Source organism: Onychomys torridus, chromosome 6 (genome assembly GCF_903995425.1).
Source record: "Onychomys torridus chromosome 6, mOncTor1.1, whole genome shotgun sequence".
Taxonomy (NCBI): domain Eukaryota; kingdom Metazoa; phylum Chordata; class Mammalia; order Rodentia; family Cricetidae; genus Onychomys; species Onychomys torridus.
Window position 1 is genome coordinate 17,735,235 of NC_050448.1, and position 17,129 is coordinate 17,752,363.

The 17,129-nt window shown below is 36.4% G+C and overlaps 1 protein-coding gene across 1 annotated transcript in view; it reads left to right on the forward strand.

Moving 5' to 3' along the window:
- Adad1 (adenosine deaminase domain containing 1) overlaps window positions 1-17,129 on the forward strand; it is a 40,696-nt gene that overhangs the window by 11,675 nt on the left and 11,892 nt on the right. Inside the window, exons 6-10 of the mRNA XM_036190844.1 lie at window positions 187-312; window positions 4,523-4,646; window positions 7,792-7,962; window positions 9,288-9,517; window positions 14,322-14,559. Coding sequence (XP_036046737.1) covers window positions 187-312; window positions 4,523-4,646; window positions 7,792-7,962; window positions 9,288-9,517; window positions 14,322-14,559 — 889 coding nt within the window. The remainder of the gene's footprint in view (window positions 1-186; window positions 313-4,522; window positions 4,647-7,791; window positions 7,963-9,287; window positions 9,518-14,321; window positions 14,560-17,129) is intronic.

Genomic DNA, 17,129 nt, shown 5'->3' on the forward strand with positions numbered 1-17,129 from the left:
GATTAAAGGTGTGCACCACCACTGCCCAGCTTAATTTGTATTCTTTTACAACTGAATACAACCATGACAAAAAAAATGGAAATTTGTCCATGTGTCTCTATAAATTAATAACTAATATAACTGCAAAAATAAAACATTCCTTGGAAAAATGCTCTTCAAATTTGTACTGCTTTTTATTTTTTCTAGAAGGGAGACAAGTCCAGTATGCCAAGATTTCACAGCTTGTTAAAGAAACATTTAGTCAACTAATTTCTACCCACTCGCAATATCTGAAATGTAGCAGTTCATTGGCTGCTTTTATAATTGAAAGAGGTAAGTCCATATATTTGGCATATGTTACTTTGCAGAATTAATTAAACCTCAATGATTTGAACTATACTTCAGTAATAGGGTTAACTGTCTGCTTCTGTAGACAGTAGTGATGCGTTGATTTGAAGTGATCTTTTCTGGGAGATGAGTCATTAGATGCAAAGCCTCTCAAAGGTAGAAATTAAATGGACTGACCAGGAGCCAATGGAGAGCTGCAGAATAGAGACCAGAAGCTCTGCCATCTACAAATCTAGGCCTCAGTGTAGCAGAGACGGAAAAGATAGCTATATGGAAGAGTCTGTTCCTGTGGACATGTTGATGTTGCAGTTCTAGTTTAACTTTACCTTGCCTTTTAATGTTTAGAGTTGTACTTTCATGCTAATCCCTGAAGTTGCATTAGAGATGTTGATAAAACTTTTTTTTTTTTTTTTTTTTTGTATTTTCGACACAGGGTTTCTCTGTGTTGTTTTGGTGCCTGTCCTGGATCTCGTTCCATAGACCAGGCTGGCCTCAAACTCACAGAGATCCGCCTGCCTCTGCCTCCCAAGTGCTGGGATTAAAGCTGTGTGCCACCACTGCTCTGCAATAAAACATTTTTTGATATTTGATATATTCTTAAGGAATTTTTATGATATACAGCATATATATCTTCTCTTCCTACCTAGATCATAAATATATATTAGATACAGCATATATATCTTATATATACATATATCTTCTGTATATAGATATATAAGTTGAAAATCTAAGATGATGAAACACGAAAAACTGATTTTAATCATGCAAATGTGTGAGAAGCTGGATATGTTGGGGCACTCTTGTAATCCCAGAACTTGGGAGTCTGAGATGGAGGATCCTGACTTGAGAGTCAGCCTGGAATTACATAGTGAGGCCCTATTTCAAAAAACAAGTTATGAGAATTCATAGATAGGAGAAAAGTAACTGAACGAAAATCTTCTGCAACAGGCAAGAGTTAGGCAGAAACTTTAAATGCTAGTGAGGTTTCCCTGAGTAGAGGAAAAGAAATATTTTTAGAGAGAGGGAAGTGTGAGGGAAAAGAATAGCAAAAAAATATTTATTGGACAAGGAAATGAATTTATTGATAATATGAGGTATTATCAGTATTGTTATATGTAAAGGAGTAAAATAAAATATATTTAGATTGATAAGTTATGGTTGGTACTAGACTAAGAGATGGCTTAAAAGCCAACTAAAAATTAGATTTAATAAGATTGATAATGAAAATATATATACATCAGGAATACTTGATGTATGTAATTATTGGGAACATTAGCACCAGACAGATCTACAACCAAAAATTACTTTGGGCAAGTTACATCCTTAGCATCTCTGTGTTTTAATTTTCTTCTCTTTTTTTTTGTTTTTTCGAGACAGGGTTCTCTGTGTAGCTTTGCGCCTTTTCCTGGAACTCACTTGGTAGTCCAGGCTGGCCTCGAACTCACAGAGATCCGCCTGATTCTGCCTCCCGAGTGCTGGGATTAAAGGTGTGTGCCACCACCACCCAGCAGTCTTCTCATTTTAAAAAATAAAGATAATGGAAATAATAACCTGTGTACATTTTAGAGTTAATTGAATTAAATACTATAATGTAAATAATTTAGCCCAATATTTAGAATTTAGTAATTTACTATATTTACTAATTTATACTGTGAATTAAAATTTTAATTAAGGTAAATTCTTGTGTAGTGGTTGAAAACCACTTTAAAGAAAAGATGATGGGGGGTTGGGGATTTAGCTCAGCGGTAGAACACTTGCCTAGCAAGCGCAAGGCCCTGGGTTCGATCCTCAGTTCCAAAAGAAAAGATGATGGAAGTTAAACCTGAATTAGATAATCACAGTTGAAGCTGTTATACTGGAGTTTAAGAACTAAGACCATGAACAGAAAAAGAAAATCCATATCTAAATTGATGATATGAAGATGATAATAAACTAGAATGGATAAAAACATCACTTCAAGTAGTATAGTAGAATAGTGTCTCCATGTCCACAGAAATTCTGGAAGGTGACATGAAGTTGTATGAAGGATGAGAGAATAAACGTTGTAGGAGATACAAGTGTGTGTGCGGGCTAGTAAAATCTGAGGGGAATTAGGTGGACACTCCTGCAGTAACTCGTGTGTCTCTGACTTCATTACCTTCCTTGCCTTATTTTAATTGGGTTGTAAGAAACTAACAGGAAAATGGATGGATCTGGAAAGTAGTTAAATGATCTGACAAAGGACCAAAAAGAAAATCACATTCCCTTTCATATGCAGATTTTAACTTTTAGTGTGTGCATGTGCGTAAATAAGTGGGAGTGGGCGTAGATTGTGAAACTAGATAGGAGACCACAAGAGGAAACCAGAATAAATGTTAAGGAAAGGGAGTAAGGGCAAAAGAATACACGTGACATTAAAGCAGAAAGGAACCTGCTGAGGTGGAAAGTTATACGGTAGAGAAGGGCACTGAAGGAGAATTAAAAAACAAACAAACAAAAAAAAAAACAAGAAAAACAAACTTTTTTTTGAAAAAGATCATGCTAAAAAATGAGAAAGAATATATTCTGGCTTTGGTATGTTGTTTATGTAGATAGGCCCTTGTCATGTATGTACCTCGGATTATTATCATTGATGTAAATTCTGTGCACATTTCACAATGAAAAAATTTTTAAAAGAAATAGTTTGAGGAGATGTATAGCAGGTAAGAGCACTTGGTCTGCAATCATGAGGACCAGAGTTTTAACCCCTGGACCCATGTAACAAGCTGAGTGTTCCCTTTAAATGCCTGTAACCCTAGCTCCAAGCAGAGTACAAACAGGAGGCCTGCTGGGGCTGCTGGCTTCCAGCCTAGCCAAGAAGTGATCCCCAGGTTCAGGAAGAGATCCTGCTTCAGAGGATCAGGCAGAGAGTAATGGAGGGGCAGACCTGACATCCTCTTCTGGCTTCTGAACAATAACACACGCACAGGCATGCACACCCTCACACACGCTTGAGCATACACTCACACTTCCTAGTGCAGCTGTGCTGGCTGTCTCTCTTTCCTCAGGGTGATACCTTACACGATTTCTTCTGAGGTTGGTGCCCTTTACCCACTTAGGTTGCAGCTTCAATTCCAGCTTATCTGGAAAAGATTTAGCACCAACCTTGCATGATAACCTCTTATTCTTCACGTCAGTTCCATATTTGTTTCCTTCAAAGCACATATTATAATTAGGGATTTGTTTAGTTTAGCTTCCCTCCCTTGTCTTCTGCATGCTTAGTGAAAGTGTATCTTTTTCAACATTTAACCCTAGGATCTATGCAGGCCCCGTCTATGTCAGGACATTTCTAATTTCTGTTGAATTAGTAAGTGGTGCAGGTTGCAGATGTAAATTGAACTTTGTTCAAAGGGCTGAGACTAGATTAGCTGAAATCATCAACATGGAAATAAAAGATGGAATAAGGAAGATAGGGTAAATTTTGTTGGTTTGAAGGAAAAGCAATGACTACTCACTACACTTGACAGGACTCATGATTAGGATGTGAAAGGAAAAAAAGCATTCAAAGCATAGAATTTCAAGTGTGAACACAGCAAAATGTGGATGGAAAAAACTGAGAAATACATAGGGATCTTTATTTAAAATAAATCAGCTTCAGTATAACAGAAAAACTAATTCGGTTTATAGAGTTTGAGTGGACTGAAAAAAATTAGAGGCATTACATATAGAGTGTTTAGAAGTAGAATAGTAAATGGAGTCTGATTAATTGTGGTATATATTGAATGTTAAGGTTATTTGGTAATTCTGTTGCTTATATTAAAAATTTAGATAATGAACTGTGACATAAGATAGTTGCCACTTAAATTGAGATAACTACATATAATTCCATTTCTAAAAACATGCTAAGACTGTTGGAACTGCGTTTTCTATTAGTTTTATCTGACTGAAAATTGGGGATAGGGACTAGAGAGATGGCTCTGCAGTTAAGAGTCCTACTGGCTTTTTGGAGGACCCAAGTTTGGTTCCCAGCACCCACTTTGGGTGATTCATAATCACTTGTAAAGTTGCAAGGGCTCCATCACGTTTTGGCCTCTTGGGGCATTGGCATATGCATAGCATAAACACAGATATATGCATACACATAAATAAAATATAAAATCTTTAAAAATTATTATAAAGGTAGAATTTGAGCAATGAAAGAGGGAGGTTAAAACTAACAACTTGCTGCTGTTTTCAGCTGGACATCATGAAGTTGTGGCTGTAGGCACAGGTGAATACAACTACAGCCAGTGCATTAAGCCAAATGGGAGGGTGCTGCATGATACTCATGCAGTTGTTACAGCAAGAAGGTCTCTCCTTAGGTAAGTAAAGCCTTCAAATATTAATGTTCTCAGACCAAAGTAAAGAAAACTATAAAGACATTTCCCTGTGTACAAGTGGAATGATTCTCATAATAGAGCAAAGAATAGGACAACCTCGAATACAAGTCACCTGATACTTTTGTGTTACGGTGGTAACCTCACTATGGTAATTACAATGTCTTGTGTAGATGTTGGTGACTTCCTTGTGAAGTAAGTTTTAAGAGCTCTGCAAGATATTTTTAAAGTTATAATACCATTTTTGAATGATTCAAAGTTATTGGAAAGTATATTGCACAAAGTAAACTTGTTCTTATTTTAGTTCTAAATTAGATATACTTATCTGTATTAGTTAGGTCTTTTAATTCTGTGAAGAGACACCATGTGCCTTACAGAGACACTTGCTTACAGTTTCAGAGGTTCAGTCCATTATTATAATGCCAGGGATGGGGGGTGAGGGTGGAGTGGGAGGGTGGCCATGGTGGCATGGTACTGGACACGGTACTGGAGCTGAGAGTGCTACATCTTGTAGGCAACAGGAAGTTGGCTGAGACACTGGTGGTATCCTGAGCATAGGAAACCTCAAAGCCTGCCCCTGTACTGACACACTTCCTCCAACAAGGCAATACCCACTCCAACAAATCCACACCTCCTAATAGTGCCACTCCCTATGAGATTATGGGAGCCAATTACTACCACATTACCCAGAGGCAGCACCAGAAAGGCACAGGTTTCCAGTTACAAATTCCAAGCACAGTCTGTGATTTAGCAGAGTATAAACAATACATCCTTTAGACAAATGGTTCTCAACATGTGGGTCTCAACCCCTTTGATGGGTGTTGAATGATCCTTTCACAGGGGTAGCATATCAGATATCCTGCATATCAGATATTTATATTACAATTCATAACAGTAGCAAAATTACATTTATGAAGTAGCAATGAAATATTTATTTAAATTTTGTTTTCATTTTACATACCAATCACTGTTCCCTCTCCCTTCCTCCCTCTCTCCCTCCACCTTCCTCTCCATCCCATCCCCATCCACTCCTCATAGGGTGTAAGGCCTCCCTTGGGTATTCAACACAGGCTGTTATACCAAGCCCTCTCCCCTGCATCAAGGCTGAGTAAGGCATTGCACCATAGGGAATGGGCTCTAAAAACCCAGTTCATGTACCTGGGATGACTCCTGGTCCCATTGCCAGGGGACCCACAAACAGATTAAGCCACACAACTGTCACCTCATTCAGAGGGCTTACTCTGTCAAGATATCTTTTTCATTGCTCTCCTTCTCTATCCCTCCCCCTAACTTGGCCATCTCAAACTGTCATGTTCCCACCCCACCCCCTATACTCCCAGTTTACCCAGGAGATCTTAACCCTCTCCCCTTCCTGGGGAAATCCATGTGTGTCCCTCTTAAGGTCCTCCTTTTTACCTAGTTTATCTGGGGTTGTGGATTGTAGCCTGGTTATCCTTTGCTTTGCATCTAATATTCGCTTATGAGTGAGTACATACTGTATTTGTCTTTCTGGGTCTGGGTTACCTCACTCAGGATGATTTTTTTTCTAGTTCTATCCATTTGCTTACACATTTCATGATGCCATTGTTTTTTATGGCTGTGTAATACTCTGTTGTGTAAATGTACCACATTTTCCTTATCCATTCTTCAGTTGAGGGGCATCTAGGTTGTTTCCAAGTTCTGGCTATTACAAATAGTGCTGCTATGAACATAGTTGAGCAAATGTCCTTGTGATGTGGTTGAGCATCTTTTGGGTATATGCCCAAGACCCAGGAATGAAATAAATTTATGGTTGGGGTCACTACAACCATAAGAAACTGTATCGAAGTGTTGCAGAATTAGGAATGTTGAGAACCACTGCTTTAGACTGATAAATCAAAGGAGAAGGAAGGGTGCTGAAGTCAGAATTCTCTCTGACTCTGTCTGTCTGTCTACCTACCTACCTAGCTCTTTCTATCCCCCTCTCTTCTGCCAGACTGATCAGTCATTCTGCCCTTAACAAGAAGGAGGAGTATCAGTTGGTTCAAAATGGCCAAGAATGTTCTCTTTAGAAATTACTATATATAAAAACATTAACAGTGGGAATTGAGTGTTACATCTCATAATATACACCAACTTTTGATTCTCTTAAGCCATCAAACTTCTTACAAACTTCCATTATACCAAATATCTAATCCAAATCTAAGTAAGTGTCCTTATCCAGCTTTTTCAGTATTAACATTCTGGTACTCTTGTTTAAGTTCTGTATGTTCACTGTTGCTCTTTTCTTTGTCAGAATATCTAAAATCAAATGTAGACCTGTTTTACCTGAAAGGCAGTAAAGGGGAGAGCAATTGAGGAAGAAACCCATCACCCTGCCCTAGCCTTTGTATGTGCACTATCATGTGCACTTGCGTACATAAACCACACATACATACATATACAACATTATGATGCAAGCCCATTAGGACATTGCAACTCATGGTTATCCATTCTTTCTTGATGCTGATGGAATTATCTGACCTTCTTAATGCTTTTCTCAAGTGTGCCATTCCTGTGCTTGGCGTAGTTACATACTGGTGTTTAATTATGTATTTCTGGTAATGGGAATAAATAGAGTATATCTTAAGGTCTTGATGCTTTGTAAAGTAATGTCAGTCCCTTATAAATTAGTTGCCATCTTTCAAGATACCTACTTCACTTCTTAGTACAATGTAATGTTCTCTGTGTTCTCTCTGTCCTCTTGGAAATAGGAGCCACTGTTGGTGGTGGTAACAGTAAAACAGCAGGAGGAACTTGTTTAGATAGAAAAGAAAGGCAGCAAGTTGACTTTTCAGAACTCTCTCTGGAAGAAACGGGCAACCTGGAGTCAGGGGTCTTTCTAAGATACAATAGAGACTCAACTGTGCAGTGTAGAATAGTAATCAAACAATGACACTTTAATCCAAGTTACAGGGCAGTCCAGTGGGAGGACTTCCTTGAGGGACTTAAGTTTTCACTAGATAAAGCTAAAGTTATGTTAAGACTCTTATCAATATCAAAGCTTTTGACATACAGAGGCATTGCTCATGTTATATTTGGTTATGATACTCATTAATATAATAGCTACAATAAATGTTATTACTCAACAAAGTTACAACATTTATTTTAGGTACTTTTATAGACAGCTTCTACTCTTCTATAGCAAAAATCCTGCTATGATGGAAAAGTCAATCTTTTGTACAGAACCAGCTTCTAATCTCCTTACTCTGAAACAGAACATCAACATTTACCTCTACATGAACCAGTTGCCTAAAGGATCAGCCCAGATTAAGTCACAGTTGTAAGTATTATGGAAGTTTTTTGTTGTTGTTGTTGTTTTTGAGACAGGGTTTCTCTGTGTAGCTTTGCACCTTTCCTGGAACTCGCTTTGGAGACCAGGCTGGCCTCAAACTCACAGAGATCCACCTGCCTCTGCCTCCCAAGTGCTGGGATTAAAGGCATGCGCCACCACCGCCCGGCAGAAGTTGTTTTTAAAAGATAGGATGATCACTGTATACATGTTTTGAACCCCTGACTCAGAGTGAGCTCATTCATATCCACATTCTCTGTGTAGCCTTGAGTTTTTTGTGGGCTTCAGAGCACCACAAATCTTCCCCTCCTCTCCATTCACTCTGATCTAGACCAGTTTTTTAAAGTACTCATGCTTCACCACTTTCTTTTCTAGTTTGTTGAAAAATCTGCTTTTAAGATTTCACAAGCTTTAGGAAATTATGGGTCTATGCAATATTTATTTACAAAAACAGGAGATTAAAAACTGCTCTGTGGTCAAAATGTCATTGCTTTGATGAATACATAGTATCAGGTAAGGTGAATTCTGAACAGTACAGATAGGCACAGTGAAGAAAGAAAACCCTATCCCAAATCTAGAAATTACTATGGGCAGTATTTTTATAAAAGATCCTAGGAATCACTTTGAAAATAAGATCTATGGATAGATAAAATTCAAGAAAAATAACTTTAGATTTTAATGACATTTTACCATAGGTGACTCGAGTAAAACTTTTTCCATTAGATCATTTTGTAGTTATAAATCTTTTTATATAGAAGCTAGCTCATAAATTACAAGAACAAAACTTTCTGTTGTTATTATTATGGGTTTTTTAAGATAGGGTCTCATGTAGCCCAGACTAGCCTTGAACTCATTATATAGCCGAGGCTGGTTTGAACTTCTTGGCTGGAGTCAGAGGGTTGAGACAGCAGCTCACTATATATTCCTGGCTGGCTTTGAACTTGCTATATAGATTGGTCTTGAATTCATCAAAATCTGCCAGCCTCTGCCTCTTAAGTGTTGGAGTTAAAGGCATCTACCACCATACTAGGCCTTACCATTCTATTTTTAAGGGATGTAAAGAATGATAATAGGAAAAATATGCTGAAGCTCTGTGTTGGTGATTTGTTTTGCATTAATTTTTTTTTTTTTTTTTGGTGAGGAGTGATGAATCCATCCCTATTTTCTTTGTGTTTGCATCTGTTCATGTTATTGGAATGGAGTGTGTGCTGGCAAATTAAACCTGTTAGAGAACAAGTCTTGAGAACATGCACATTTTACTTTTAACAAATTTGTACTGTTATTATTTTAAAGAAAACTTTTTTCTCTCTCTCTAGACGCCTTAATCCACATTCTATTTCTGCATTTGAAGCCAATGAAGAACTGAGTCTCCATGTGGCTGTTGAAGGCAAAATTTATCTTACTGTTTATTGTTCTGCTGATGGAGTTAATAGAGTAAACAGTATGTCCTCAAGTGACAAGTTAACAAGATGGGAGGTGCTTGGTGTACAGGGAGCATTACTGAGTCACTTTATACAGCCAGTTTATATCAGCAGTATACTTATTGGTGAGTTTTAGCACATTTTGGATATGTTCAATAAAAAAACGCCTATATTTGACTTACCAGTATACAGCCAGCTTTGTTGCTTTGTTGAACTGTTTGGTTTATAGTAACTAGAAATTACACTTATTATATGACTTCTGTAATCTTATAGGAGGTCAATAATTAACATACTAGTCACTTAGATTTATTCTGTCTTGAACTTACAGCTTTATTTACCTGATAATGAACCCTATTTCTGTAGGGATAAGATGCTCTTTTGAACCTCCTAAATCTAAAAGCTTATGCTCCATTTTATCTTCTCTGATACAAGAAATTAAATACCCATTTTGGCTCCTTCTTTATATCATCTTAATACATTTGATCATTATGTAGATCCTTCTAATTGATCAAATGAGTGTTATTAACTAGAATACAATGGACAAATTATTCATTTCCTAGATAGAGGATGCTGTAGAATTTTGGATTTATAGTAGAATGGCTTTCCAGATACTATCTCATTGAAAAAGAGTTTAGGACTCTTCTTTTAAGTTGGTATACAAAATAATGTGATTCATTATGATATTTTCATATATACATGTCATTATACTTATTTTTGTTGTTTTTATATGTTATTTCACACAATATTGGGAATCATATTTACATGCATGTATGTCATTGTACTATGCTCATATCAGTGTCCTATTATCTACTAATGGCATCCTCATTTCTCCCCTTCCCCCTACTTCTGGTCCCCTTTGGCTTGCATGGTGTGTGTGTGTACACATATATGCATGTATGTATGTATATATGTATATATATATAAATATATATATATATATACATGTACATATATGTGTGTATATAAATTTAGATTCTTCATATGAGAGAAAATATGACTAAAAACATACTATGTTTATATACTAAATCCCCTTTTCTCATTTACCTGTTGAAGGGCGCCTAGGCAGGTTTCATGTCTTGGGTATTGTGCTTTTCCTGCTGTCAGGTGTGTGTGTGCGCGCCAGTACCATGTTTTTGTTTGTTTGTTTGTTTTTTGTTTTTTGTCATTATGGCTTTATAGGGTAATTTGAGATCAGGTATTGTGATGGCTTTAGCATTGTTCTTTCTGCTAGGATTACTTTGTTTATTTGGATCTTTTATGTGTCCATAGGAATTTTCTAATTGTTTTCACTTATTCTGTGAAGAATGCCATTTTTATTTTGATGGAGATTGTATCAAATTTGTAGTTTGTTTTGTTTTTTAGTCTTTTTACAATATAAATTTTGCATATCGATGGATATGAACAGTCTTTCTATAGTCTATCTTCCTCAATTTCTTTATTTAGTGTTTTAAAGTTTTCATTGTAAAGATATTTCATCTGCTGGAGTAGATTTATTTCTGAATACTTTTTTTTAAGCTATTGTGAATTGGATTCTTTCCTTTTTTTTTTTCTCTGCAAGTTTGTCACTGTAGTATTGAAATGCTAGTTATTTTTTAAATGTTGATTTTGTGACCTACTTTGAGAAAAATGTTTATAAGAAAGATCTTTGTTCGTAGAAGAACATCCTTGTTTCATTGCTGACTTTAGAAGAAACACTTTAAGGTTTCTCCCCAGTTAGTATAATGTTAGCTATAAATCTGTTATATAGAGTATGTTTCTTCTATCTTGATTTCTCAGGGGTTTACTTATGAAGAAATACTGAACTTCGTCCAAGGTTTTTCCTGCTTCTATTTGAGTATATGATATGATTTCTATCCCTAAGTTTATTTGTGTTCTGTGACAGGGTCTTGTGCTATTCCCTTTGGGGGAGAGGGTAAGTATGCAGAGAGTCAACATCACAGACTCCGGGAGAATGTGGAAACAACAAGCTCAGTTTATTCAGGAAGAGGCAAGCCTTACATACCCTCCACCCCACCCCAGGGGAAGGTCTGATGAATATGCATCTGCTGGTGTGACATGGCTGCCTCTCATTCGTCCAGGTCATCTCAGATCATGTCTCAGCTGCTGTTGCTAAGACCCTTAGGCAGACCCAAGTTGACTCTCAGAAAGTATCTTATTACTGGTTTGGCTGGCTGGTCCTCAGGCCTGTTAGGGATGAGTCATCCCACAATGTTCTGCATCACAAAGCATTCATTTGTATATGCTAACATTTATCCTTAAATGTCTGGAATGAAACCAACTGAATGTGGCCCATGTTCTTCATGTGTCATTGAATTTGGTTTGCAAGTGTTTCATTGAGAATTTTTACATCTGTGTTCATTGAGGCAATCAGTATATAGTTGATGTTGTGTCCTTGACTTGTCTTTGATATCATGGAATGAGCTTGGTAGTGTTTCATCCCTTTCTATATTATAGACCAGTTGCAGGTCAAAGATATGCAACTTTTAAAAATATTACTAAATAGCCCCTGGTGCACCTCCCCAGTAACTGTGGGTGAGAATACCTGTTTACCCATATTGGCAGTCATGGTCATTTCTTATGCTCCATGGGGAACTACATTTGACACTTTTTAAGATCATATTGTTGGCTAATGTTCTTATTATGTTTGCTGTTTTAGTCAGTTCAGTCAATCAATTCAAATCCTTTCTCAAGACATTTAAAGTTTTTCTAAATCTTCTGTAGCAGATCATTTTTGTTCTTGATAAATATGAGTATAGGATCTAAGAAATTTGTGTACATTCTCTGGAATCATAGATTTGGTGGTCAGAGCTTTTGTTAAGTTTTATGATCTTTTAAAAAATTTGTCAATTATGTGATGTAACTTCACACTATAGTTATAGTGTTATTTAAGAGGATAGACACTGATTCCTTTATGTAGTTGGTTAGTGGTTTGGAACGGGAGCATAAAAATTAGATCTGGTCATTTGACTGCCATCTTGTACCTGGCAGTTTGGGGGGAGGGGTGGGGGAGCAGTACACAATCAATAAAAAGAAAATGGCTTTAGAAAATTGCTTCAGATTTTTCCTCTCAGCATCTCTGTGGGTCCCATATAAAATAATTGGTGGTCTGGTATAACCTAAAAAAGTGTAATGTACATGAATAAGAAAATGAAGATTTCTGGAACTCCTGGAACCTGTCCAGTAAGCCCAGAAGCACACACTTTAGAGATTTTTTTTCAGGGGTTCTGATGCAGGTCGTTGAGTGGCTCACATTTTTAGCAATTCTCACTTGAATGACTGTATTCTAAAAGAGAGTGATTTGATACCCAGAAGATCTTGAGAGTTAATTGAACTTTACTGTTCTTACCTAACACACAGCACTTACTAAATGTGTTCTAAGCAGGTATTCATCTAAGCCTAGTGTTAAAACAGTCAGTCAAATGGAATATAGGTCTGAGCACAAACAATTGTGTTAATTAAGCAGCTCCAGTTCTTTACAAACTTCTTCCTTTATATAATTGAATTTTGTTTCCCTTTTAGTTCTATAGTGCAGAGCATTACAGATTAAATTTAAATTTAATTCTTTGAATATGACTTTCGTGCCTTTTCTATTAAGTCCTATAGAATGTTTTTAATTCCTTTTAAAATAATTTTAAAATTATATTTCATTTGTGTTTGTGTGTTTACCTGTCACAGTATATATGTGCATGTGGAGATCAGAAGGGAACTTGAAGGAGTAGCTTATCTCCTTCCACTATGTGAGTTCTGGGATCAAACCCAGTAAGTTATGTCAATGACCCTACAATTCTTTATATTGATTTCTCTAAGCCTATGTTAACTTAGTAGAATATGAATGGAAAGAACAGTGTATTTAAAATTTCACTTTAGTTTGGGAAAGGTTTTTAGGGTCCTTAATAGGAGGTTTGTGTTTCAATAAAGGGCAACAGGCATGCATAACTAACCAGTCCCTTGTTGGGGTCTGGTCCCACCCATCATTGTCTCAATTCTAATTTCTCCTGCAAGATTATCTGACAAGTTGTCAAGACAGTATGAAATCTCTTTCTAAGAGACAACCCCTACTCTTTCCCTGGCTGCCACTAGGATCTCAGGCTTTTCCAATTTCTTGGAGTCCATCTAAATTTTAGTAGTTTATTAGCCAAAGTGAGTGGCACTTGTGTCTTTTGAGAATACCTTCACTCTCTTCAACAATATTGTGTAAATACAAAGCGTTTGTTACTGTTCATAATATTAACCAAAAACGGTCATTCTTTGAATTACTTTGTGTCCTGAAATTTGAACATTATGATCCTGTAACAGTTTATAATGTGTGGTTAAGGTATAAAAAAATCACTTGACTTTCACCAACAATCTACTGCTGATTTCATGTGGAAACCAAAACATCAAGACAGAACGAGCAGGTTCTTTCTGGCAGAGCTCTGTAAAAAGTAACATTTCTTTGTGGGTCAGTACTGGTTCTTTGCATTTTTAATTTTTTAAAATTTTATGTATGTGGATGTTTTGCCTGCACGTGTGTCTGTGCATCCTGGGCTTGCAGTGCCTGAGGGAGCCAGAAGTCATCAGATCCTCTGGTACTGAAATTACAGAAGGTTGTAAACTGCTGTGTGAATGCTGGAAATCAAACTCTGGTCCTCTGAAAGAACAGCCAGTGCTCTAAACCCCTGAGCATCCTCCAACCCCTGTTCTTTGTTTTAGAATTGCTTCTTTTTTCATTTTTGAGCATTTCTTGATGGAAATTTTGCCATTACCTTGTCCTGATTCTGGTCAAATCTGTGAAAATAACTGCTAAGAGAATAGATGTGGGATAGAGGAAAGAGATGTGAGCTTTGGATTATTTACAATTAACCTATTTCCATTATCTATCTTTCTTTTTTAATACAACCTTTTCTTTTGACTTTAAATTTCTGAATGTGTTTTGTTTTTGCTTTCTAGGTGATGGGAATTGCAGTGATACTAGAGGCTTAGAAATTGCAATAAACCAACGTGTTGATGATGCACTCACTTCAAAACTTCCCATGTTTTACTTGGTCAACAGACCTCATATTAGCTTAGTACCCACTGCATATCCATTGCAAATAAACTTGGACCGTAAATCACTCAGTTTGAATTGGGCACAAGGGGACAATTCTTTGGAGATTGTGGATGGCCTGAGTGGGAAGATCACTGAAAGGTTAGAATCACTACTTTCATAAAAAATCATATATGAGCAAAAGAAGGCATTTTATTGAAATTTTACTCTAACAATTTTTTATATTATTTATTGGATTCTGGACAATTTTTATTGGGTGTGGTCATGTTGCTGACATCATATTCATTATAAATTTCTGAATTTTTTGAATAATACAAACTTACAAAGCCATATAGTAAATGGTAAAGCCAGCACTCAAACCTAAGGAATCTGGCTCTAAACCTTGTGTTGTTAAAATATTAGAATCATAGAAATTGTTCTACTAAGTCTGAATTTCTGGATGTGGGATTAGGAATCTGCATTTTTCACATTCTTTTGCAAATATTATGAACACAGAAGTATAAGAACTATTATAACATGTTATTCTGCCTTCTGTTATGATAGCCATGTAAGTTGCATGTGGTTTTCTAATGTTATATCTGGCCACCCCTGTAGTAAGGATTACAAACTGGAATTCTAATATAGATATTTTTATTTCCAAAGGCATTATTGTTAACCATACTATTCTATGCCTTTTGGATATTTCTTTGTCATATTCCTATAATTCACTATTGAAGAAAATAAAACCTTCAAGTAATAGATATATTCTATTTAAATGAACAGTGAGTGATGCTAAAAGCTTAATGCTCAGGGGAGGAGGAGTTGTTTTTCTTTAGGACTATAGCCATGGTAAGTTATCTAGGGTCTAGTAAATAACCTTACATCCATGCACACACAAGCAGCCCAGAGTAAACATTCTTTCAGCATGTCTTTTTTTTGTCTTTCATGTTTACATGCTTTAAATATATTCCTTTTGGAAGGACATTTAATTAAGACCAATACAAATATTTCTTGGCATGAATATCATCAAGCATAATACTCTTGGGGTAATAGGATAAAGTCAAGAATAATACAGACTGTAGCACAACAAATACATTGTCTAAATGAATACATTCAACAGTACACATTCAAACAAATTAATGATATTTTAAAACTCAGAAAATAATGGAATGACAAAATGGAATAAATAAATGTGAAATTAGTTTAATTTCTTATTATGGTCTAGATTTTGCAAATAATTACAAATAAAGCAGTTGGATGTATCCAACCACAGACTGTGAATTTTAGCCCTAAAGAATCAGTAAAGCAAAGAAAGTCTAACCTTGGCCCCAGGAGGAAGAAGCAGAGAGGGTCTTGAGTTAGACTAGTCTGGGCTTTTAACAAGTTAAGTATTTGAGCCAAGGTATTTGAGCCATATCTCAAAGACTCTATCAGAAGAAAAGATATTTAAAGTCAGGGTCTCTCTATCTAACCCTGGCTGGCCTGGAACTCAGCAATCCATTTGCCTTTGCCTCCAGAATGCTGAGATTAAAGGTGTATGCCACCATACCCAGCTTCCTAAGAATGTCTTACATTTTTTGAGTTATGTATATATCACATTTTTATTATCCATTCTTATGTTGAGGGGAGTTTAAGTTTCCATTTCCTGGGTGTTGCAAATAGAGCATCAATGAACATGGCTGACCAAGTATCTGTAGAGTAGGTATATATCCAGAATGATACAGCTGGGTCATATGTTAGATTGGTTGATTGTTGTTTGATGATTTTCCATACTGATTACCAGAGTGGCTCCACCAGTTTGCATTCTCATCCAAAGTTATTAAGGCTTCTGCTTTCTCTACAGTTTCCTTAGCATTTGTTACCAGTTGTTTTGTTTGTATTAGCCATTCTGCCTGGAGTGAGATGAAATCTCAAAGTTGTTTGAGTTTGCTTGTTCCTGTCTGTTAAGAATGATGAACATTTTTTTTTTTGAGGTATTTCTTAACCACTTGTTTTAAATTGAAAACTCCCTAGCCCATTTTTTAAATTGGGTCACTAGTTTCCTTGATTCCTGTTTGTTTTGTTTTCTTGTTTGTTTGAGTTTTGTATAGTCTGGCTATTAGCCCTTTGCCGGTGTGTAGCTGGAAAAGGCTCTCCCACTCTGGGGACTTCTTCAGGCACTTGATTGTTTCCTCATCTGTACAGATGCTCTGTAGTTTTAGGAGGCCCCCTTGTCAGTTGTTCACTTTAATTTCTCAGCGAATGGAGTCTTATCAAAAAGGTCTTTTCTACACCTATATCTCATAGGATACTGTCTGTGTTTTCTCTTGGCAGTTTTAGTGTTTCAGGTTTCAAATTGAGATCTTTACCAAGATGAATCTAATTTTAGATAAAGGTCTAATTTCCTTCTTCTGCATGTGGATATTCCATTATCCCAGCACCATTTGTTGAAGATGCCATCTTTTCTTCAGTGTATGTTTTGCCTCTTTGTCAAGTATTATGTGGCTGTAGTTAGAGTATACACACACACACATACTAATAATATAATAATAATAATAATAATAATAATAATAATAATAATAATATGCCATCAGCTTGAGATGACAACATAAGAGGGGCTGAAGGTAAGGAAAAGGGAGACCATTTTATTTCAATTAAAAACATATTTTTTTAAAAAAGAAAACAGAAAGCAACAAAGAACTAAGGTATTGAGCGCTGTGAGTTTGAGGCGAGCCTGGTCTACAGGACAGCTG